Source organism: Conger conger, chromosome 3 (genome assembly GCF_963514075.1).
Source record: "Conger conger chromosome 3, fConCon1.1, whole genome shotgun sequence".
Taxonomy (NCBI): domain Eukaryota; kingdom Metazoa; phylum Chordata; class Actinopteri; order Anguilliformes; family Congridae; genus Conger; species Conger conger.
Window position 1 is genome coordinate 21,924,471 of NC_083762.1, and position 26,368 is coordinate 21,950,838.

Consider the following 26,368-nt stretch of genomic DNA (forward strand, 5'->3'; position numbering starts at 1 on the left):
ATCCTCCTACCCAAGGGAGGATCAGTATGAAGTGCTGACATTGTTAATAACAACACGTTAGCAAAACCAGATAGCAAACATTTGCATGATAATGAAGTGAGAATGTATTATACAAACGCAGTGCAATTCGGCCAAAGTGTGAAACCAAAACCAGTGATGTTGAAGAAAAAAATAAACACTTGAGCCCTTTGGACTCCAGGGAATAATGATTTCTTCAGCAAGCTAATTATGCTGCTAATAAGCTAACCTACATCATAAATGTATGCATTTTATAACCGTGTTTGTATTTGTGATGTAACGTATCACAGCTTTTAATCAATTTTATCCTAGTATTTACTCAAAGATAAAGGCACAGGGCATGTTCTCATTGATCAGTGGATTATGCCCTCTCTGGGTTTTAAGGTAATTTCATTTATCTATATCTTACATATAACACTACTGTCAAAATTACTGTTTTCCCTGTGCTGGCCAGAAGCAGATGGACTCCCCCTCTGAGCCCGGTTCTGCTGAAGGTTTCTTCCTGTTAGTCAGGGAGTTTTTCCTTGCCCTAGGCTTGCACTGAGGGGGTCTCAGGCCTGGGTTGTTTGTAAAGCTGCTTCGTGACAATCTTGTATTGCAAAAAGCGCTACGCAAATAAAATGAAATTGAACGGAATTGGGTTTTCTTCTCCCTGTGACCTTTCAGAGGTGTGTCCGGTGCCTTGCGGCAGCCATGGCGTGTGCTCAGAAGGGCGGTGCCAATGTGAGGATGGCTGGGAGGGGCTGGGGTGCGACCAGCGAGCGTGTCACCCGCGCTGTGAGGAACACGGACAGTGTCGGGATGGGAGGTGTGAGTGCCACCCGGGGTGGGAAGGAGACCACTGCACTATAGGTGAGTCATCCAGGTGAACCCCGACAACATAGAGGTTAAAAGACCTGGTAGTGCCAGGCCTAATGTTGATTAGCGTCATGGCTACCATGTTGGCATAGGCACTGTTGAACATCCTTTTTATTGTTAATGTTTTGCCTAATAAGCTGGTGCCCATTTTCAAAATATAATGAGAATATTGAGTCTTTAAGTGAAGTCTCAGGTATGAGTGCTGTGTGTGTGCAAGCATATGGGTATGTGTGTGTGTGTGTGTGTGTGTGTGTGTGTGTGTGTGTGAGCCTGTGTGTCCACCATCATGAGGAAAGGTCTCGCCCTTCCAAGAGGAAAATAATAAAGGTCAGAGGAACGAAGTGGAAATAAGAACACAATCTTGTGAAAAGTAAACCTGATACATTTCTTTATTTCACAGCCTATATTATCCACAAGGAGAGTGTAATAAAAAAATACTTTCTATTTCGAGACTATTTTCCCAAATGCCGTCTTGTTTTCTGCTTTGAAGAAGTGTTGCTCTTCCATCACAAATAAACTGTAATACAGAGTTATCTTGATAATTGCCTTTCAGCAATATGAATTATTACCTTCCAGTTATCAATTTAAAATGTGTATATCAAACAGAGACACAGCAATCTAAATCTCTTATTTTCTGGTATTTGTTAGCACACTACTTGGATGCTGTTGTCAAAGGTAAGCTGAGTTCATTTATTTGTTTATAATATACATACTTTTAATTTGTACTAAATATACATATATTTATTTTTATATTTGATTACATGTATTTATTAAAGCTTGATGCTTTTTATTGTTTGCTATTATGTACCTAATTTGTTGTAGCTCTTATGGTTGTTAGATATTAAATATGTCTTGCCATCAACACTGTTGCATAGTGTTCTACAGAGTAGACTCACATAAGCTGGGCATTTTACTGTGAATGAAGTGAAGTATTCACCAAAGTAATACATAAAGTAATACAATTGTAATACCCCCTTTCTTTACCCATGAGCATTGTGTACATGCATCACATGAGCAGTGATGTCGGGGGCATATCATTATGCATATGTAGCATAGTGGTTACTGTACATGTACAGTGGCCAGCTAGGTCAGTCGTTCTATCCCTGGTGTAGCCACGATAAGATCCACACAGCTGTTGGGCCCTTGAGCTAGGCCCATAACCCCATATTGCTCCAGGGGGATTGTCTCCTGCTTAGTCTAATCCGCTGTATGTCACTTTGGATAAGGAGCGTCAGTCAAGTAACATGTTATGTAATATTGCATAGGGTTTTTTCATAGTGATCTTTTTGTGTACAGTAATGTATAGTAATGTATTGGCAGGATCTGATTTATGCAGGCTCGTACAGACCACAACATTCAAATCAGAACAGATAAGGCTGCCAAGACTTTGGGGAAAAAATCTATAAATAAATGCATCCATTTTAAGTCCAAATGGTGAGAAACGTGAAATAAATTTCAGAGTGTCGTTCTATTATAAATAACCTGGACAGATCTTTTCTGTCTAAGTCACGTGAGTGAGCTGTAAGTATTTTTAAATGAGACCATCATGCCTTCCTCCAGTGTTACATGCTGTTTTTAGAATAGCTTTCTGTAAGAAAAATGAAAAAAAAAATGAAAAAAATGGAGAGACAGCTTAATGGACTATGAAATATTCATGGATTTACTTTAAGTAATGTACGGTTGTTTATGCATGTAATTTTGATGAATGTGGAAGCTTATTAAAGATGATTGACAAATTCCACAGTACAAGTCTACAGTAGATACTGCAGTAATAAAGCTATGAGAACACATTTCTGTCACTGTTGCCTTTGAGCACGGAGCACACTGAATATCAGCTTGTGGCATTGGAATGGAAGCAGATGTTGTAAAATGCCTTCCAAAACATTCAGTCGCTGTAAGAGTTAGCTTCATGTATTAGGCGTTCTTCCCACAGGATGTAATTTGTTATTCTGAACAGGATCTGAATTGTGATTTCGTAATGACATGACAGATAAGTGATAATTGCTCAACACTGCAGAGGGAGGAGAAGCGTTACATGACTGTCCCTGTCCGTGTCCCTGTCTAAGATGGCTGCCCAGGCCTTTGTAACGGAAACGGTAGATGCACGCTGGAGCAGAGCGGGTGGCACTGCGTGTGCCAGGCAGGCTGGAGCGGCGTGGGCTGCAACGTCGTCATGGAGACGGAGTGCGACGACAACGCCGACAACGACGGAGGTAAGGTCCCTGCCAAGAGTCGCCGACCCCTGGCCTCCCGCCCCTCCGCCCCCCCCAACCCCCCAGCCCCCCCCACCCCAAACCTCCCGCAGCACCCACCCGTGGGAGCTCAGGGCCGCAATCTCCCGGGCTGATGACAGCCGGGCTTGAGAGATTTGGGCGGAAACGCTGCCCTCGCCTCCCTCATCAGTCTCAGTCCTCGCGGAATTCTCCCTGTCACGGAAAAAAATATAAGCGCTCTAGATTTCCACAAGCCACTGCGCTGTGTCCCCCGTGTCGGCCTGAGCGGGGAATATAAATGACACTGTTTCACTGCCGAAGAGGTTTCCATCTCCTCAATGTAGGTTAATGTCTTTGATGTTTGTCTGCCCTGCTGAGATGAAACTCAACAAATGGGATTTTTTTTTGAAAAACAAAAGAAAAACAAACACCCCCGTGAAATTAGATCAGGCAAGAGCAAAGTTCATCTTAGAGATGAGCGCCCAGGTACTTTTACTGATGCCGAAATAGATGCTCTACCTTTTTTATTATTATTGTTATTTTTATTTGAGAAGTATTTTCTTGTAATGGAGTCATTTGCTAGTAAAACTGATTTCCCACATATTTTGAAATGACTATTGTAAGATACTTTCCAAGAGAAGGTAAGAGGAGATTAAACTGCTTGCATGTGTTAATCCTCAAACCCTCTGGTTGTATCAGAATGTACTTTAGCGAGGGCTATAAGTACCTTTCCAGGGTATCTGACTTAGATGGCCATTATTTTCATTCCTTTTCACCAAGGTCAATAAGCAAGCAATGTGTAATCCAATGTCCAATGCTAGATGTGAAGAAAATGCAGCAAGTGAAAAATATACAAATCACATTTTATTTATGTATGTATGTACTTATTGATTTATTGATTGATTGTGCTGTCTTCTACTGAATTGTCCTTCTGGCAGTGAAGATCAAACAGCACTTGGCCTACTGCATAGAATGTATGCTGCACTTGAGGTGTGTGATATACACACAGTGAGCTCCATACCGTTTGGGACAAAGACATATTTCTTCTTGATTTGGCTCTGTACTCCACAATTTTAGATACTGTATGTAATCAACCAACTCACATGTGGTTAAAGTTTCTTTCATTAAAGCGCACTTTTATAAATAAAAAAAGTCCTATTTAGAAATTATAGCACTTTATACTGTATACCCCATTTCAGGGCACCATAATGTTTGGTCCAAATGTGTTTCTGGGGCTGGTATAGGAACGCTTTCAGTTTTTAGTCTTTATTCCCTGCTTTGATTGGCTTTGGAGTTTGTTATTAGCATTTGCCAACACGAGGACCAGAGTTGTCCCAATGAAAGGAAGCCAATATGTATGTATGTGTATGTACGCAAGTATGGGAAAAAAAACAGTCAGAGAAGCTGCATTTTTCTTTTATCAAAATATATTTTTCCCCAGGAACACATTTGATTGTTTGTCCATTAAACCACAACCTTCTTTGGATGTCACCTTTTCTTTTAAGCAGAAAATGTCACACGCTTTAAATGTCATTTTCCTGGCAGGAGACCAAAAGGAAGAATACAGCTATCCTAACAGCTTCTGTAACCTGTAGACGATGAAAGAACAGAAAGTACTCTAGCCATAACCACTGAACTAAAAGCAATGTGTTAGGCTCCAATGTGTTGATAGAATAACCTTAAACCCATTTTTGGTGGTTTTGCATGGTTTGAAACAATTTTAGTTATATAAGGACTGACTATTAGAGACAAATGACATTTTCCTTGGTTGTTTCTAATGTGACAGTAAGTGCTCTAAATGTAAAATCATTTAATATACTGTCGTTCAGCCTTTTGTCTTGTTCAAAATTGCTTAGTACCTTGCTATTCACTCTTGCCCTTGAATAGTCAAAGGGTGAAATTTCCATTGTTACTCTGCATTTATTTGATCAATCAAAGCCACCAATTACAGTTAACTCAGCTTACCTGGTTTCCTGGATCTAAACTGGTTGCTGTGACTCTCCTGGAGCACGATTGAATGCCAATGATGAACATTAACCCAATTCCTGAGAAATCTACCAAGATAAAAATCATATCATGATGGCTGATGTTCTCCAGAAGCTGATAATTAGGCAAGTTCTTCATCGCAAAATAACAGGTTCAGACCCACGACGCATTTAAAAGTGCATTCTGTGCCTTTCCTCTTTGTAGAACGCTGGTTGATGCTGCTTCACTTGCCTCAGAGTGCCAGGCCTGTTTGGAAGGGCTTCGGGGGATCAACAATGCCACTTGAACCCAATTCACTCTCTATCGAATTGTTTTCGAGTGCCACTGTTGACCCCCCTTCCAAACGGATATGCCACGCTCTGTGGCGGTGAAGCAGTCCTGAGCTCCAGTTGTGAGGGCCTAGCACTGTGCCTTCATTAGAGGCGTTTAAAGTAATTGTGGAGAGTGTGTGGGATGGAAACTGTGGCTGGGTCAGTGGCTGGTGAGGATGCAAGATGTCTGACACAAAAAGCATTCCAGAAATCCATACAAATACAATGTTTTGCTGTAATGGAAATTAACTGTCAGTAATGAAATACGTTCCAAAAATACTGTGCTGTGCTGTGTATGTGAGTGTGCCTTTCCTTATACAGTATGCTTTACACTATACTGTATGCTTTCAGCCAAAAATCTATTTTATAGCCATCCTATAACATTTATTTAGATGAAGTAGAAGTAATAAATCTTACTGTCCCTTTTCTGAAGGTAAACATCAATTGTTAAGTGATTTTTCCTCAATGAGAGTTATGTGTTGTAAAAGGGCTCTCATAAAAGATAAATGTACAGTGGTGTTTCACCACATCATAAAACAAGACTGTTTAATATGATTAATAGTGTTCCCTGGACACTAAATCACATCATTAAAATTTTGTTTTCCTTTCATGTATTTTAATTTTATTGCATTTTTCCTCGCAATCCATGCATGTGTAAAATGTGGCTCTAGCCTGCTGACTGCAACACCTTTCCCTGCGTGTCTAGATATCACGGAGTTCATTTTGTGTAACTTGCTTCAAGCCAGCTGAAAGGGCAACTGCACATCTAATTAAATCTGAGGAATGTCAGACCTACATTGGTGTTCTGCATTCAGTTCATTAGCATATACACAGAAGATTAAAATTTGTTCCGTTGTTTTATTATTGATTTAGCTATTCATATTATTAAACCTGCCTACAAAAATTAAGCAACTTAGGGCTCATTTATTTGACCTGTTTTGATCATTCAGTCTATTGAACTGGAAGTGCATGTCTGCGGTCTGTTTTCTTGTTACAACCTGTGTCAAATTCTATACCCAGGATATTAATGGGATTTTTCAGCGCTATGGAAATAAAATTTAATGCGAAAATACTGAAGATAATGTTTATCTTGAATCCAAACAATATAAACAATATGGGTAATGGTTGCCATTTACCTCTGCTAGATTGCTTAACAATGAAAGTGTCATTCATTTGTGATAAATATGTGATTTATATTGACAGAATCCACCATAATAGAAGCATGGGGAGCATAAATCATGTTTACTTGCAGCTGATTATTGATATTTACTGGTTTGAACTGGCATTATCAATTGTTTTCCATCATTATCTTATTACATTCAAAGAACCCATCTTGGCAATAATGCATAAAGCAAATACAGATGATGAACATCGAGAAACACAAAACAAGAACCAAATTTACACTGGTTTAAATGTTGAAAAGGGTTATATTTCACAGGTCAATTTGATCACAAGGCTTAAATGATTTGATACAGTTTGCAACACTCCCTGACTTATGTTTCACGGATGTGCCATGGGAGTCATTGTTGCCTCCATTAGATTTGTAATGGGCTTGTGTGTTTTTATTGGCTATTGGCCATTAAAAGCCTGCACACAATCACCCTTCAAGGCCCAAGTCCTTCTCTTTGTCGTCGTCTCAGCACTTGAAATTGTACTTCCCTCTAGATTCTTTCTGCTCACTTGTCCATGGTTATGGGTATGCACTTTGCACTTTATTGTACGTCGCTCTGGATAAGAGTGTCTGCCAGATGCCAATAATGTAGTGTAATGTACTTACAACCCTATTCAACTGGGTCCTCATCTCAGTGCTCTGTCCGTTTTAAATTGCTCACACAACATTTGTGTGCTCTTGAATATGCCCTTGAACACCCTGTACCAATCTAGAATTGTATATGTTATCAGTGCTTCTTTACCACACCCACCGCTCAACATTTTCTTTGTACTTCGACAACCATTATTGCCAAATCTACCTCTTGTTCTTCTGTTACTGAATGGCCATTATTACTACACCTACCACTGCAGCCTTTATGTTCAAACTGGCGGTCATCATTAACACACCTAGCACTCCAACCTTTACTTTAACTGGATAGCCATTATTACCTTTGTTCCAGTGATGAAGTTTATTTCACATCCATACGATCTCCATACTGAAGATCATGTCTTTTAGTATTCACATCCCATGATCATGTTGTTATTGGAAAAGAGAAGCTGCTCTCAATAACCTATCTGGTTAAATAAAGGTTATGTACAGTAAAGACAAATAAATGACCTTTATAAAAGGTTGTTTTATGTTTTGCGTCACTGCACAACGTTGTTTATGTGCTCTGTTGTAGTATTTAATTGATATAACCTTCATGTAACTTCACCCTTGAGCAATCTGACCTTTCAATCTATCCACTATGGCCCTTCATCCAAGCCATGTACAAGTAATACTTTTTCTGACAAGTTTAGTAACTTTTATGAAAAAATAAAAGAAAACAGTGAAGCATTCCAGTTAGTCTGAACACCCCATATCTGGATAAAAACACTTTGGTCTGTGCAGTACTATAACTTCCCTATATACTGCATATTCATGTGTCCTTCACAAGTGTGCCCAGATGGATGGGAAATTTAAATTGGCCAGGCACTTTTGCAAAGGACGAGGAAACAGATATTTCCTATGACTGGCTGGCAAAATCGACATTTAAATCCAAGGCGTATTTCTGCCTTCATCTGATCAAGTTCTTATCCCACATGCCATTCATACTTTAAAGCAGGCCTCATTAAGACAGCAATTAGGAAAACTAAATGGCAATTAATGACCTTACGCGAGTGAAGCGATGAAAAGAGAGAAGATAATGAAGCTTCCAGCCAGCTGTAGGTTGTTGACTTTTCAATTCTCACGCCCATCATTAGTAGGTTGGGAGCTTGGGAGTCTCATTCGGATATGCATTATTTTAAGTAGTCTCTCCGCGCACTTGCTTTGATACAAGAAACCACATGCGTGCTTTCATCATGCGGAACAGTGGTTTTGATCTGAGCCGGGGTGTAACATCATGCAACACAAACTACTTTGATCAAGCTATGCATACTTTGAGAGACAAGGAACCCAATGGGCAGAGACATGGAAAACTGTATTAGGCTCAACATGGTCACTGCAACAGGGCCCTTGGTCAGAAATGTGTTTATCTTAGCTAAATGAACCCTGCCATCTGCACTTTCTTGCAGTCTGTTTGCAGCAAGGTTGAGGAAATACAGAATTTCTAGAAGGTGCATCATGGACAGGGTACTTTTTTGGATTGGTGGATTTGCGTACATGGGAACTGGTAGCTCCACAGTTGAAAGTTTGGTTCCAGCCTTTGTAGGTTCAGACCAGTTCAGACCCGTATTGCCGAGGGGTCCAGGAGTCTGCTGACAGGAGTCTGCCATGACCTGAGATTCACACACTGTACTGTTGGCCAAAGTTTCCCCTAAGCTGCCCGTGGGCTGTCCATAAGCTGTCCACTGTTGAAAAGCCAGGGCAGTTTAACATCACACCTACTTTTCTCAAACTATCTTAATAATGAATAGCTTCTTTCAGAGAATATGTGTTGGCCCTCAAATTGTAATAGCCAATGGGTGAATCACACACTTCTTCTTAAAACTTGGGACTTGGAAGAAATGACTGCTACATTCAACATTGTTGCATTCAGTCCATGTTATTAGAATGAACCACTTGCTTTTTTGAGCTATACAGCCTTAATTGATTCATAATTTCCAAATATGTAAACAGCATGAAAACATTTTGTTAATAGCACATTAGTTCAGCCTTAAATACTGTTAAAAAAAAAAAACTATAGTGTTTAAATATTTGAAAATGATGAACCAAGATTAGCTTAGTAGAATGCAGTTGTCTGAAAATGTATTAAATGTTCCAATGAAAAGAGCTCTCAGCTGCATGATTAACTCCGTGCCTTTGTAAAACCAGCCCAGTAACATTAAAACGTTTTTTTTACAGAATAATCTCTTCATTAGGTCTTCTCAGCAGTTTTACCTGTTGTTACATTTCTCATTAGCCTTGCTGAAAGCAGACAGAAGTGCAGTAAGGAGGGCAGAATTCATTTGGCAAATTGGGATATATTTCTGACCGTGAGGTCTTTCCAGGGTCCATTACCATTCTGGGTGCTGTTTAAAGTGAGGCTCAGATGCACCCAGTGGTAAAATTAGTAAAAAGGTAAATACATTGACACCGAGTCATTTATAATTGCCTCCCCCCAGGTAGCTGTGACCCAAAATGTTGCAACTCAGCAGCCACCTATGTCCTAATTTTCCTGCTTTAATCTTAAGAAATGAGTCCAGCCTCGACTGACAGAGTCATTGCTAATGCTGTAAAGGTGAAGATCTCATTAATTTTGCAGCCCATTATTGTGAGTGGAAAATGTGTAATTAGATGCTGGATTGGGAGCAGGAGGTTATATTTGTAAGCAGGGAGCTGCATATTTTTTACGTTCTTGGGCTTCTGCTATGTTTTTGCACTTGGCATGAGATGTATTAAAATCAAAATTCATAGTTGAAATAATTAGTGTACTTATATTATTATTATTATTATTATTATTATTATTATTATTAGTAGGAGTAGTAGTAGTAGTAGCATTTTTGCCTAAGGTGTCTAGGAGGGCTCCATATTATCCTCATAATCATCATTTATTATTTATTCTTTCTCAGAATATGAAAAAATATATATTAGACAGCTCAAACACTTATCTGTTTGACATTTTTACTATAGCAGGCATGACAAAACATAACACAGTGTTAGGTTCACTTTATATTGTTGCAAAGTTACGAACCTACATTCACTAAACAACCTAACAGTGGTATATTATCATATGGAGTTTTGAATTTTCCTTTTACCTTTCAGAATTAGGCTGTACATTGAGGTTATCATTTGCTTCTTTGGATCCTTGTGTATTCAGAGTTTATTTATTTATTTATTTATTTATTAATTTGTTAGCTTGTTTGCTTATTTATTTATTTTGTAAAAGCCTACAATTCAGTTGGAAACCATGGCATATATTTGTAGTCACGCTTCTTAAATGCAAAACAAATATAATTGGCTTTGTTAAATTAATTTCACTGTTGTTATATTGTAGTGAGTACCTTTACCGACTGTGTGTGTGTGTTTGCATGTGTGTTCATGCATGTGTGTGTATGTGCGTTTCAGATGGGTTGACAGACTGTGTGGACCCAGACTGCTGTCAGCAGCCCAGCTGTTCTAGCGGTCCCCTGTGCCAGGGTTCCCCCGACCCACTGGACCTGGTGCAGAAGAACCAGATGCCCTTCTTCCAGCTGCTCCCCCGCCTCTTCTTCGACCGTGTCCGCTTCCTGGTGGGGAAGGCCAGCACCCACGTCCTGCCAGGGGACCTACCCTTCGACAGCAGGTGAGCCTCTCTCGCCCCGTGCTCTGCCTCTCTGTCTGCGTATCCTCATATGCAACGGGAGGAAATTTCCATTCTGCAAGGAAGTGTCCATGTAACTTGGCAGACATCTTCAAATTGGTATTCAAGTGAATAAATAGCACAATACTGAGAGGGCCAAGAAAGTTTTGACTTGGGAGCGACTGACATTACTGATACTAAATGCCATACATTGGCAGTAAAACTGCGTTTCTGTTCCAGTTAAAGTCCCGTTAAATTTTATTTGTGCATCGCTCTTTACAGGAGGGCTGCCCAACCCCCGTCATATAGGTTTTCACTCCAGTCCTAACAAAGCACACCTCATTCTACAGTTAGAGAGCTCATTGAGCTGCTAATTAGTAGAATACGGTGTGCCAAATTAGGGTTGAAATGAACAGGACAATAGGTCTCCAGGAACAGGATGAAAGCTCTCCAGGAACAGGGTTGGAAAGCCCTGCTTCACAGAAACACAATACAAAGACACTTTTCAGAAAAATATACCTACAATATATAGAAATGCATTTTTTTATATGGGGCCATTACATATACAATTTTAAACACTTCATCATAATCTTGCAAGGATCATCAAGAAGCATTTTGAATATTGAATTGAATTACTGAACTTTCAGATTAAAATGGTAAATGGTGAGAAATGTTGGATTCACAAGCTTTTTCCAGTCCATTTTCCAACATTCTGGTCACTGTTTGAACTTTCAACTGAACTGGAATGTCATAGAACTCTACTGATAGTCAATTGTCATAGCGAAGACTATCTTCTTTCTGGATCAAAAATATTTGCTCTAATATGTGTATATATTGTTTAATTATGCGAAAACCTAAAAGTGTTTGGTTGTCCCCCAGTCTCCCTGAGTAAGCTGGGCTTTCTTTGAATTAGACATTCATTTTTTTATCAAGTATGTTGTTATACTGTATAGGCTATCATTTTTACTGAGATTATTATGCCTTTTTTCAGCTGACTATGTGCTAAATCAGTTCAGGCAGGTACCTTGTCCATGCATACAAATGCAGTGTTCTGACCAGGATTTGAACATGTGACCGACATGTTCCCTAGCCACTTCTCCACACTGCACACACTCCACCATCACCACCACACTCTCACATTTTCTCAGCTGCCTGTATGGCTGAAAATGGAAAAGTTCCATTATCCTGAAGGGAAATAGTTTATGTCATTTCAAAAAAAAAGAAAGGAAAATGTGTAATATTGTGGTTTCACCTTGCTCGAGGCAAAGATTGAGTTTCTGAGAGTTTATCATCTCTTTGATCCCTCAGTCATTCTCTAATTACTTCTAATTTTGGATGAAAGGAGCCAGTAACACCAATTTTCTCTTCAACAGCAATCAAATCCCTTTTGTCTCAGACAGTGATATAACCACATGGAATGTGATGGCTGCGTTTTATCATAATTACACACTAGTATTATTTGTTGACACATTTTAAAGAGCTTTTTTCCTTTTTGCTTAACCTCACTCACAGATTCAGAGCACGTTTTTACACCGCAGGTGATGTTCCGATATTGAACCACTGGCTGTGAGCATTCCGAACAGTCGTTCGTCGATAGATTGACCGTGGAACACTGTGGAAGGATTATGTTTTTTCCTATGGAATCCATATTGCTTTCCATAGCATTTAGACATTTTCTGGTCATTTACTAGACAATTCAGCTTCACCTGGGAATCAAACATTCAGCATAAAATCCTGAAATGGTTATTTTCAACCTGACCTTGCCAGGACAGATAGAAGAGGAAACAACACTCAAGGTTTTCAAGATCAGGCTTGATACGGTGATGCTATTATAGCTTTTAGCCAAACTAAGCAGTAGGTAGACTTTATTGGAAGGCGAGTATTTCTGTGCTAAACGGTCTGTTCTTGTCATTATGCTATATTGTCTTACAGTATGTTGTTATGTTATGTTCTGTTATGACCTTTTCCAGCACCATATGTCACGACCATATTTAATGTGTTGTATCGTTATTGGAAGCATATGATTATGTTAAAGGTATCTGCAGAATTGTGAGCCAGTTCTTGACAAATCGATGGTTTCATTTTGAGTAGAACAACATTACCACCACACAGCACTGTCATCCTTTGTAAGGTACTTACAGCCCAACAGGTCCCCGTGTGAAACGGTAATGGCACCTTCCCCTCTCAGTCACCCTTCCTGTCTCCACTCTCCTAGCCGAGCGTGTGTTGTCCGGGGCCAGGTTGCAGCGATAGATGGAACTCCACTGGTGGGAGTCAACATCAGTTTCCTACAACACCCCGAGTATGGCTTCACAGTCAGTCGGCAGGACGGCAGGTAGGGTGCGCTGTTCACTTCAATGCTTCCATCTGACTGAAGTCACTGTATCGCAGGGAGGGACACAAGGGCCGATCCGTTTCAGGATTTTGTGCCAACTTCTGGTCTTAATTATTGAATTCACTCAATCATATCTTATCTGAGGCGGCACGGATGGTGCAGTGGGTAGCACTGCCGCCTCACAGCAAGGAGGTCCTGGGCTCGAATCCCCGTCGGCCGGGGCCTCTCCTTGCGGAGTTTGCATGTTCTCCCCGTGTTTGCGTGGGTTTCCTCCGGGTACTCCGGTTTCCTCCCACAGTCCAAAGACATGCATGTTAGGCTGATTGGAGAGTCTAAATTGCCCATAGGTATGAGTGTGTGAGTGAATGGTGTGTGTGCCCTGCGATGGACTGGCGACCTGTCCAGGGTGTATTCCTGCCTTTCGCCCAATGTATGCTGGGATAGGCTCCAGCCCCCCTGCGACCCTATTCAGGATAAGTGGGTTAAGATAATGGATGGATGGATATCTTATCTGACATGTGTATGAGTACCGGCTACAGCTGCAGACTGCATGTGTCTCCTAATGATTTTACTGTGCTCAAGTACAGGCTTGAACCAGTGTACTGTATAGAGCAGTCAGAAAATAATAAAAAAAACAAGCCAATTGGTTGGAACAAAAACCAGTATGCAGACATGCCCTCGAGGACCGGAGTTGTGCACCCTTGCTGTATCCCCATCCAGGTCACCAGGGTTCAAACTGCACTTATTTCCTTACAACTTTTCCAAGCACATATGGGGGACCATCTGTTCATTAATAAAACAAATCTTTCTTGTTTTAAAAAAAAACACTTATTTTTTCTTAACTTTGCGCTTTGCGTTCTCTCTGCCAGTTTTGACTTAGTGGCTTCTGGGGGGATCTCCGTGACCCTGGTGTTCCAGCGTGCCCCCTTCATCACCGAGAGACGCACCGTCTGGTTGCCATGGAACCAGTTTGTGGTGCTGAACAAGGTCACCATGGACCGAGTGGAGACCCCGCCCCCCGTCTGTGACATCAAGAATTTCATCAGCCCGTACCCCGTGGTCCTGCCCGCCCCCCTCACCCGGTTCGCTGGAGCCTGTGCGGAGAGGAGCCCTGTCATTCCAGAGCTGCAGGTGTGGCATCCATCTTAGATACCATGTCCACTGTGAGCAGATATAGAGCATTACAAATAGTGCTTTATATGAGAGCGAGAGAGAGAGAGAGAGAGAGAGAGAGAGAGAGAGAGAGAGAGAGAGGTTGCATGAACCTATTCTGAAATACCTGGTAGGTTTCCATCATGATTGACACTTTTTATTTATTTATTTTTTAGAATAAATTATTTCAGTTTGCAGTAATGAGGCCTGTCAACTTATGTTTATGAAATGGTTTGTCCCCTTAGTTAAAGCTGTAAATTCCTCTCTCAATTTCATGCTAATTAGCTATGTGTGTGTTTGTGTGTGTGTGTGTGTGTGTGTGTGTGTGCTTGTGCGTGTGTGCGTGTATGTGTGTGTGTGTGTGTGTGTTTTCCTCCACAAAAGTGCCATCTGTTGGCTGTGAAATGTGTATATAAGTTCAAGGTAGTCTGGTGCTCCTGGTGTCAACTACACAGTGCTGTATTTTATGTACATTTTTAAAGACTAAATTGATGCACGGACTGTGAACAATATGTTTAATGGTAAAGTTTGTTATAGTTTGTTATATAAAACTATATTTTTATTTATTTTTATTCATATTTTAGTTTCTTTTCCACTTTCAAATTTATTTTACTTTTCCTTGCTTTAGTTCTCACTGCCTTTTTTTGTTTTAGTTTTTCAAACTAAAAAAGCCAATGTGGAATATTTAGCTAATGTGCTCAAGTTTTGGTTTAGCTTTGGTTGAGCAGAGTGAGGTCAGAGGAGAAGGGCCAGACTGGTCGAAGCTGACAGTGAAGTGACAGTAATGCAAATAACCACACATTACAACAGTGGTATGCAGTGGTATTTACAGCAGCAAAAAACTTAATACATCTAAAAAGTCTGATAAATAAGCCTAATAAAGTGCTCGCTGAGTGTATATCTGCTGTTATATTTTTACTTTCCTTTTTTTTTTTAAATTTTGCCATCAAACATCAGCTGACCATGTCACTTTAAAATGAGGGTCAACTATTGTGTTCATTCTGGAGATTCTGGAGCGCGTAGATGTCCACGGTTCTCCAACAAAACCCGCGGTGACAACCACTGTTCTTTTCTTACCACGGATTACAGCTGAGCTCACACAGAGCAGAGTCAGAGAAAACCCTTCCATATGCAGGCTTTAGCATGCAGTCTACGGGCCAGCAGGGGTTGCTAGATAGCGATAAACGCAGACGTCTCACTGAAGCGACCCTCCCATATCCCGGGCGACACAATCGCTAATTGCGTGTGGCCCTGTGGAGCTACCGACCGCAGTCAGCACTGGCATGGTACTGATTCGACCCGAGATCGTGGGGCTCGGCCATGCGACGCAGCGTGGTTCCTTAACCAAATGAGCCTCCGGGCAGCTGTAGTGCTCGGTTTTATTCTAGGCCACAAAGGCAAACTGCAAGCTCACATTCTGTACTCTTATAGTGTACTGTTTAAACTGTTTTGGTTCAGAATGTGATTCAGAATAATGTAACCCTTTGGTATTAGAGATAAGTCGAATGAGACTACTAATATCAGCATGACAGCATTGTTCTTAAATATCATTGTTTGGCGCTGTGTGAGCGTGTGAATTTTGTACAACAGAATATGTGGTGTTTTTTGCTTGGATAGGTCAATCGTGTTTGCATTTTCCTTTTGTACTTATATACATATTATTGTTTTTTGTTCTCTGCAAATACGTAAACCACCCTGTCTGGCACCAACAATCATTCCACAGTCAAAGTCATTTAGATTACATTGTTTCCCCATTCTGACGGTTCATGAAGTGAAGCTCCTGACCCGTATCTGTGTGATTGTATGCATTGCACTGCTGCTGCACGATTGGCTGATTAGATAATCGCATAAATAAGTAGCTGTCCAAGTGTACCTAATAAAAAAATTTACATAATGTCAGTAGCCCTCCGGCAACAACCATAAACATCGTGAAATTATCATGTAAACAAAACACGATAAAGTCGGGATGACTTATTTCCATGTTGTTGTTGTTGGTATTCACAGCTCCTGCAATCGGCGTGTAATGTACACTGCCACAGTAAGTCACTCTGGATTGTCTGCCAAATAAGTAAATAAATGATATGATTACTGTCTCCTGCGAAGGCACGGCGCTTTGTGTGAATGATCTAAGGCCCTACTCTAATTAAGTCTCCGCAGGTGCTGTCGGATGTCTCCTCGGGGATTTGCCGGGCGCACGCTGGGCGGGCAGCCAGAGGTGGGCCTGGCTACGTTCTCCAGGCTGGGCTCCTGGACTGACCGCAGGCTCTATCTCCCCACAGGCTGTCCAGGAAGAGATCCCCATCCCAGGGAGCTTTGTGAAGCTTAGCTATCTCAGCTCCAGAACGCCGGGGTACAAGTCCCTCCTGAGGGTCATCCTCACCCCCTCCGTCATCCCCGTGGGCCTGGCCAAGGTGCACGTGGCGGCCGAGGTCGAGGGCCGCCTCTTCCAGAAGTGGTTCCCCGCCGCCCCGGGCCTGGTCTACGTCTTGGCCTGGAACAAGACCGATATCTACGGGCAGAAGGTCACCGGGCTCACGGAAGCCATAGGTAGGGCGTTCATCCCGCTGTCAGTCTCTCGCCTTGCGGAGGGTGACGGATTCTCTCTGACGCGTCTCTGCAGGCGTACAGTGGAAGCGCTGCTTTTCTAATTAGAGAGCACGGCCGAGGACAGGATTAGGTTCACATCTGTGAATCGGCTTCAGCCAGGAGATTTTTTGCATGGTGTCACACACTGACAGCCTTATCTCTGGTGCAGGGTTCGAGCCCACCTACCGGCTGCCGCTTCAATAATAAGCGATTAGTGATGTTGAAATAATTTATTTCCTATCTCTGGCATTGTGTTAATTTTGATAAATTTATCTGCGGATGTAATGCTCTTTAATTTTGTTTGAATGCATGACTGAGTATATGAAGCTGGAGGACATTGCGGTATAGCAATTCTTGTCAGGGCTTGATTTATTGTAATAAGATGAAGGCAAGGATGATTGCTTTTACTGTATGAAATATATTGCTTCTCAGGATTGTAATAAATACTAAATACAGGAGAGAACATTACAATTCTGGTTCTGCTTACTGGCCCTTGGTGTTCCCAGTAGCTTTACCACCTTGATGTGAACAGCTGTTTTTAAAAGCTTGAACTACAGTAAGTAGGGTAATCATTTATAAGTTGTCTTGTGGGTCTGATCCGACAGGGTGGGGTAAGTACATAAATATGTTCAGTTTTGCCCACAATCATGTGCTTTGTGCATATCAATTTGGTTACCTTTGACATTTCATTCAAACATAGATATCTTATCAATCTTATCAATCTTATCCAGATTCTTATCAATCCAGTCAAAATGTTTTAGAAGATGGTAATGCGGTTAAAACTATCCATACTCTTGCTTATCTACATCACTGTTACCCTCTCTTTTTCCAGACTTATCTCTTTTGTGTACTGTGGCATGTTGCCCTTAGCCCTCTTCACACAGTGAGCTTACGCAGTTGCAGAACTGGTTAGGTGTCCTGTGTGAACGAAAGCCAAAGTCTGCATTCTGTGAAAGGCTGAAGACCTAGTAACATGCATGCACATTGAAATAATAAACACTGCATATCGCCACTGTGAATGTTGCCATGAATGCTATCAACCAAGTAAAAATATACTAGCTAGTCCTTGGTTGTGTCGACATAGAAAGCCACAAGGTTGCTGAAACAGTTAATGCAGGAATAGGAGACTATTGTGATTCTGGTCACAATTGGATGTAATTTATTTGTGTGACATGAATGTATGTATACTCTATGTTTATATGAGGCTTCAGCAGTGTCAATGCTCCTCATAAAGTGAATGCCTTGTAGTTGTTTGTTGTGCCTAAGAGCTACGGTGTGGTGCAGATAGACATTTTTTTCATGTGTTATGGAACTCTGATTATTTGTTTCTGACACAGGACTGCAGAGAGCAGCTCAGATTCCTTTTGTTTGCGTGTGGTCCGCACCAATGCGCCATGCATAATTTAATCCTTGTGTTTCTTGTACCCCAGAGCAAGAAAAATGCCATAGCACTGTAAATCACCTTAGAGTACAGTAACACAACAGCCATGCAGTTGTTATTGATAGTGTACATTTTAACCTCACTTTACATTCTTGAGACATAAGTGCCAGTGAATGTCAATGGTATATGTATTTTTTTTTAATCAAGTGTCTGTGTGTGAACAGTATTGATAGTTAAAGCTCTGTTTTAGTTAATATTGCGTTCCCAGTATGGCTGTTATCCCATTATCCGTCTCCAGTTTGGAAGGCTGAACTGAAACTAAAAGCCTGATCCATCATAGTGACAGCTGCAGGGGCCCGCGGTTCAGCCCAGTACGTTCTGATGGCATATGTAATCCCGTAACCACGGGAGACCATCGCTAGCTCAGCTCATGATGATATCAGTGATGCATAGACAGGACTCCTGGGTAGTAGAGGCTGATGAAATGCATACATGCACGTGTGCATACACGCACACCCACACACACACTTGCACACGTACACTTACACGCACACCCACACACATACACGCACATTCACACACATACACGTACACCAACACACATTTGCACATGCACGCACACACACACACGCACACTTGCACACACACACGCATACATGCAAACACATACACATGTGCATACATGCATGGACACACACACACGCACACAAACGCTCGCACACGAACACACACACAAACTGTCTCTTCTCGTTTTCTCTTTTTGCCTTGTGAACATACAAGCTAGCATACCATCACACTGCGTCATGCTGTGTGCATCAGAATCTGCCCTCCAGGTTTTAAATTTCACCCAATATGAGGACTGGCTCCCAGCATTATTCATCTTTCTGTCATTTCTAAGGACCACAGCAGTATTTCAGCCTGCTCTGCTACAGCTGTGGCTGTAACCTGTGTATTGCAGTATAGAGTTTCTGGGTATAGAAATGCCCACCTTAGAAAGGCTTATAAACAAAGAAAGTGGGGCACCGGACTCACTTTTGACAGTAGATATATGTTTTAGGATGCTGGGCTATAGACAGAGAGTACAGCAGTCATGAACAAGCACTTCAGCTTTAACATTTGTTTTTTCACTCAAGTTTGTTTTAGATCAGCAAACACCTTTATCTTCATTTACAGTTTATACTGTTAAATATCCCAGAAAATAATATGGTTTATGTACGTTGCTCAAGCGTACAACGCAGCTTCAGATCTTCACTCACCACCTGTTTTAAGCCTGCCTTGGCAGTATTCAGCATTTTCAATCAGAAAAGAGACTAAACATCATATTCATACGTATTCATTTCAGTCCTAGATTTGGCCTGGCATGTAAAAGAACAAAAAAATGTGTGTTTCCAGAGGGACCCCTTAACATGGTATTTTTGTGTCTTTCAGTGTCCGTGGGCTATGAGTATGAGTCATGCCCTGACTTCATCGTGTGGGAGAAGAGAACCGCACTGCTGCAGGGGTTCGAGATGACCGGGTCAAACCTGGGTGGCTGGTCTCTGGACAAGCACCACAGTCTCAACCTGCGAAGCGGTATGGATCAAGGGCCCTCTTTTTCTCTCCAAAAATCTCTTAATATGAGGACCTCAGTCATGAGGAACAGCCATTCAGAATCCAGGTTGCCTAAACCTAAACCACCCTGCTATGATGAATGCACAGTTCATCATTTGTGGTCAGGAGCAGTCATGGATGGGAAAGAGCAACTGTAATGTTGTCATTTAATGGAAGATTGCAGTCATTCTGGTGTTTTTGTGTGGCATTATCATCTAGCCTGTGAGTCGTGACAAATTACAGTTCAGGCATGTTTTTTTGTAATTAAAACAGAAAAAAACAATGGCTTTTCTGTTTACAATATAAGAAGGAAAAAATAGAACAATGGAGCATTGATTGAGGACAGAAAAAAAATGATTTAGCCGCCCTCCTGCTGGTATGAAGTGAGGCGCCGTCTTAATTAGCCTCCCGTATTTTGGCATTCTCACGCTGGCAGGGATTCTGCACAAAGGCAACGGGGAGAACGTGTTCATATCCCAGCAGCCCCCTGTCATCGCCACGGCGATGGGAAATGGTTATTACCGCGCCATCCCCTGTCCCAGCTGCAACGGCCCGGCCCTGGACAGCAAGCTCTTCGCCCCGGTCGCGCTGGCATGCGGCTCGGATGGTAGCGTCTACGTCGGCGACTTCAACTTCGTACGCCGAATCCTCCCGAACGGTTACACCATCAGCATCCTGGAACTCAGGTGAGGTTACGCGACGGATCCCCAATTCTAAAAATAATAATAATAATAATAATAACAATAATAATGAAAAATAGATTGTTACTCAGCTTTGGCCAAAGTCAGGGGTGTCAAATTCCATTCCTGGAGGGCTGCAGTGTATGCTGGTTTTTTATGTATTTCAGCGCTTGTGTGATGAAGTCATTGATTGGCTCAAGATTCCACAGACCTGGTTTCAAACCATGTTTCTAAGGTCTAAGATTGGCTGTTAATTTAAAGGAAAGCAGAAAACCCTGCAGAATCTGTGGCCCTCCAGGACTGGGGTTTGACATCTCTTCCCTTGGGGGATTTTGTCAGGTGTGTGTTACAGATAGAGGGGTTGAATTTCTAGGGGTGGTTTGTGGGCCCCTGTGTGCCAATTTCTCAAATTTTACAACCCAGCATTAAATAAATATATTTATATAAATGCACTTGCACATTCATATGAAAAGAATAAATTGAGAGAAATAAATAAATACATATATTTTTATATTGCTACGATGGACTGGCAACCTGTCCAGGGTGTATTCCTGCCTTTCCCAATTTATGCTGGGATAGGCTCCAGTACTCCTGCAACCCTGTTCACGATAAGTGGGTTAAGATAATGGATGGATATTGTTTATATTTATTTGTAAGCAACTTAAATTGTTTATTTTTGTTATATTTAGTATTTTTCTCACAAATCACAGATGTATTCCATTATGTATATATCTATGTAATTTTACATCTGTGTAATAGATCATATGAGATTTGGTTTGCGTGGAAGCTTGGGTCAGAGATGTTCTACACGGACAACACTATAGTGCTTGGTAGCTACCTTTTTTAATGAGTGTATCTAACAATGGCAGTTTATTATGTTATTATGTTGGCTGACATGGCCAGTTGGTTCTGGTCTACCAATGCTGGGAGTAATGGTAGCTCAGAAAATTTTCTCAGAAGACCAGAGAAAAGATATTTTGTTCGTACTGTAGCTAGCCAGCTAGCTAGCCATATATTTTAATTGATTCTGACCAATTTCCTGATAATTTCAGCTGAGCAGGTGATGTATATGCATTATGTTTCTAGCTTGTCTACACACTTCTCATTATAATAGTGTGGCCCAAGTGTGCCACATCCCCTTCAAATGAACACATCCTCAAATAGAGAAATCAAAAATAAGGCCACAAATACTAAATAGGAGAATTGGAAAACATCCATCCATCCATCCATCCATAATCTTAACCCGCTTATCCTGAAAAGGTTCACCGGGGGGCTGGAGCCTATCCCAGCATACATTGGTTGAAAGGCAATGTATTGGAAAAAAGATAAAGGAATATATGTGAACAGTGATTAAATTAAATAAATATATAAATGAAGGGATGCATCTGTGATTTGTGAGCGAAATACAAAATATAACAAAAATAAAGTACACATTAATATTAAACTACACATTAAAGTTAAACAACGTATATAAAAATGAATTTAAAATATTATGTGTCCATTTACTTATTCTTCGTATGAATGTAAGTGTATTCATATAAATATTTAATGCTCAATTTTACGATTTGAGAAGGTGGCACACAGGGGTCCTCACACATGGCTGAGAAGAAGTGGGACAAAATAGCTTCAGAAAGCGTGATTTTGAAGTAAGTTCACAGTTGGCCTGCAGACTATCTTTCCTGCCAAGCACTTGACACTCGACTGACCTCTTCATTGCTTATAATCAATGCCACAATCAATTTAGCCACCCTCTCCAGTTCTGAGGGGTTGAAATCATCTTGATTGTTGCTCTCTGGGGCCAGTTTTAAGTGCTCCTACTTTAGAATTACAACTGAGAACATATTTGCAGGCTGATACAGTTTTTGTTCTTTTTAAGAGGCCTTTAAAATACACTTTCATTTTTATGTTATGCTCTTGGCTTTGGCTTTTACTGTGATTACATTTGTATGGGAAAAATATGCTTAGATTATTATGAAAAAAATAAATTGAAGTTAATCATCAGTTGCACAAAATTGCACTTAATGAATATGCTAAATTCTTAGTTTACACCCCATCGTTATTCCGAGTTGTCTTATTTACCCCCTATGTGTTGCAATTAAACAGACGACACTGCATCCAAGTTAGAGTACTTGGTACAGCAGTCTATTGGCCATTTACTTTTAAAGAGCTAATTCCCCGGGGCCACATGCTGTTCAGAATCGGCTACTTTGGAATACTTTTTTACGGACTAGAAAATATATAATTCAAATAAATATGAATACATTGTGTTTAAGTTCATTCTATTTTTAATTTAATTTACAAAACATTATTTAAAAACCAATGACCACAGTATGTAATACTTAGACTCTTCTGTTGCTTTTCACTGTCCCAGAGCATATCAGTGAATTATGAATTGATGAACAGGGACATAGCAAACAAGCCTATTCCCAGTTTTCACAGTTTATTTTGTGAGGATGCAGGAGTGTAGTCTGTTTCATTTGCAGCTTGTGTTTGCATTTGCATTTGCGTTTCTCTTTAATTTTAAGAGACCAGTGTTCCCCCTCAGAACTTTTTTTTCTTTTTTCCAACAGCGGTACATAGGTTTTGAGTTCTCAGGTTCACAGTGTAATTCATTGTTGCATGCGCGCACACACAGCTGATTCTTAGAACTTTACTACAGCTGATTCTCACCTCATCTGAATCACTGGTGTTTGAGCCAGCATCTTGTTCATGCCAGCATCTCGTTCACACGGACCATAAAGCTAGTCGTCCATCACGTGTGTGCACCACTCACTACAGACTCACTGTACCCCAAGGGACTCCCATAACGTAAAGGAATGCAACCATTTACGCAAGTTTTATGCCTGAAACTGAGCAATACGGCTAAATATTAATGCCCTGCTGATATTAGTGTCAAGGAAAGAATGTTTTGTTCGATAATGTAGGCCACAGCTTTACTCATTTGTTTCAACAGCTATTCTGAGCCAATGGGCCCATATGCCTGTAAGCATAGCTTTAAAAAAAATCTAGCAACCGCACCAGAAATTCAGCAATGGCACTGTGACTCTATGTAGGGGAAACACTATAATGGATATTTAAGTGAGACAAAATAAAAGTGTACTATATGTCTGTTTAAACAATATTTACATTATTATTATAAACATTATTTAGATGGGAATCACAGACTAAGCTAACGCCAAAAATGCAGTGCACAGCTTGAAATGACCTTTTCAGGATTATTATAGCAAACTCCCCTCAACCAGATAAAGTTAAAAATATAACCTACAAAACACCATGCAATTTTCATCGGACCTGGAGGCTTCCATCTGGAAACCAAGTATTCACTTTCATGAAACATGAAACATCACTTAAACATGAGACATTAGTTGCACAGAGCCTTCCATTTTTGTTCGGTAGCGGTATTTGCCAAGGGTCGGTTCTCAAAACTTGAGAAGGAATATCCCAATGCCCCATGTGGTGGTAGGAAGGAGGTTAAGTCAAGCTTTATTTTTATACTATTTTGGAATTTTGAAACCTACTGACCCATTTGGGCCCTAGGACAGGTCGATTAGCTGGCCTGACGGGATCAGGAGATGGCAGGCAATCAGGCCAGTGGGAATGTGGAGTTCATCAGGATTTCCTATCGATCCCGATGACTTTTTAAGAGTATTTAATTAATTATTTCCTTTCCTCCTTGTGCTTTGAGTTTTAAAAGTAGGGGGAAAACTAACGGTACACTGGAAGAGCCGGTTAGCTGGTGAAATGCGTCCTCCAAGGAGACGCGCTATTATCCACTAATTACAATACGTGACAAGCCCTTGGTTTGAGTCTCTCATGCGGCTTACCTCGGGCCCTCGTGGGAGGCCTGTTACCTGCAGCCCTGGAGCTCCATCGCCAAGTGCCATCTCGCTGATTCCTCTGGAGCCCGTCTCTCTTTCCTCTGATTGATGCGACGCCTCTCACTCTTCTCCTTCGGGGGCACTATCAGACAGATTTCCTCAGAGAGCGTGCCAGAACTCCCACTCTCTAACTCTCGAACTCTCCAGAAAAAAAGAGAAAAACTTGTTCCAAGATTACCGCGACACGCGGGATATAAATAAGTAACAGGAAGTTGCACGGAAACTTATTTTTTTCACCTTTTATGATTCCGCTTTGCTTCAAAGAGTTAATCAGGGAGTTTTGCTGCGGTTCGGGAGAGTATCACGTGGCGGCAGAAACAATGTGCTTATGTGACATGAGGAAAAGTGATGTTTTTGTATTGGAATGGGAACTAATCTTGTCCTTTCTTCCTCTATGACCCCACTACTTATGGATGCTTCTCCGTTTCCCTCTGAATGGGTCACCATTAGAAACCGCGACATAAGACACAGGTAAAGCATTTATTTTTTTTATGTATTGCAAAGCTTTGTCTCATTGCATGTAGTAGTATTGTAGTGGACTCTGTACATCTGCTGTCATTGGTTTCCTGTTTACATTGCAAGCTGCTGGGTAGCATCTCATTCTGGGGTAGGGAGGAGGTGGTGGGGGGAGGGGGGTCATTCAATATCAGGGTGCATTGACTGGGATTTGACAGTGGCGAGGATTAAGAATGATTCCGTCTTTCTCAAAAAAGGCCAGAGGGTCTGTCCGGCCAATCTCTTGTCATGGGTGAGCGCCTGTTTCCTGTGTGTGTATATGAGGAATATCCTGTGGTGAAGGGATAGATACAGTAACACCACAACACCACAGGCCTTAGGAGATAGACCTTTATGTTAGGTTCTTACAAAAAAAAACCTGGCTCCAAAATGGATTCTGTCCTGTCCTGGGGTTTTCTGAAATGTTTTAAATAGATTATGTGTTTGTTTGTGTCTGTGTTTACGTGTGTGTGTCTGTGGGGGGGGGGGGGGGGGGGGGGGGGTGAGGTTGGGGGGTACAGTACATCCATTTTTAATTAAAGTCATAAACAAGCGAGGCAGTGCTCAGGTTTTTCCCCATTCTTTTGTTTTTCTTTTTCTTTTGTCGTTTTGCCAACGATTCTGCTTTTAGGCCAAAAATATGAGTAATGTAATGTAGTGCAATGTAGGCCAAGAATGCAGTATATTCCTGGCTGCCAAGGAAACTTGGTGGAGATATGAAATGTGGGGGAGACATTGGAGAGGTCACCGGGGCGGAGTGGGTGCCGGGTCACGAGCGTCTCTCTGTTGGTCTGTTGGGCTGGGCGAACACGCTTGTGCGAGACCCACAGGCCGATCTCTCTGGGCTCCAAGGCGGGCCTGCATGGAATCTGGGTCTTTTCCTTTGAAATCTTTCTCTCTGCCCCATTTCTCTCTCCTCCCTGCAGATGTTCGGTCCCGTTTGGAACTGTTAATGTATTCCAACCAAGTAAAACAAACTAATAATTTATCATTGCGGGGCTCTCAAAAGCTTTTCGTGCTACTTTATGTGGAGCAAAATGTACCATTGTGCAGTTTTAAAACAATTCCTGATGATGAATGTAGGACGGACAAAGTGGGTTTGTTCTCTGCATATCAATAATTATTTGGGGGGGGGGGGGAGGTGTTGGGGGGCTTTGCTTTTGAATTTACTTTTAGACTGCAATGACAAAAAAATATAAAATTTGAATTATGAAGGAATTTTCTATGTGGCAGGTTTTCCATTACAAGAGAGAAGCCTATCTTGTAATAATAATTTGGCAATAAATCAGCATGTCTCCCAATGTTTGTTCTCAGTAGTTTTATATAGCCCCTTACAAAGACACTCAAACATCTAGCTATTTATTGGTATTTCTCTGTTCATTATTACACCTTCCACATGAAAGTCCCACATTTCAGTATGCATTCAGAGGCCAATAACCTGGAGCGTCAATAGGTGTTATACTAAAAGGAATGGCAATGACATACTATGTAT

The 26,368-nt window shown here is 41.2% G+C and overlaps 1 protein-coding gene across 1 annotated transcript in view; it reads left to right on the plus strand.

Moving 5' to 3' along the window:
* LOC133124624 (teneurin-1-like) overlaps window positions 1-26,368 on the plus strand; it is a 217,602-nt gene that overhangs the window by 146,347 nt on the left and 44,887 nt on the right. Inside the window, exons 12-21 of the mRNA XM_061235984.1 lie at window positions 685-870; window positions 1,525-1,551; window positions 2,943-3,089; window positions 10,566-10,782; window positions 12,995-13,114; window positions 13,984-14,245; window positions 16,546-16,813; window positions 19,662-19,805; window positions 20,260-20,509; window positions 24,832-24,852. Coding sequence (XP_061091968.1) covers window positions 685-870; window positions 1,525-1,551; window positions 2,943-3,089; window positions 10,566-10,782; window positions 12,995-13,114; window positions 13,984-14,245; window positions 16,546-16,813; window positions 19,662-19,805; window positions 20,260-20,509; window positions 24,832-24,852 — 1,642 coding nt within the window. The remainder of the gene's footprint in view (window positions 1-684; window positions 871-1,524; window positions 1,552-2,942; window positions 3,090-10,565; window positions 10,783-12,994; window positions 13,115-13,983; window positions 14,246-16,545; window positions 16,814-19,661; window positions 19,806-20,259; window positions 20,510-24,831; window positions 24,853-26,368) is intronic.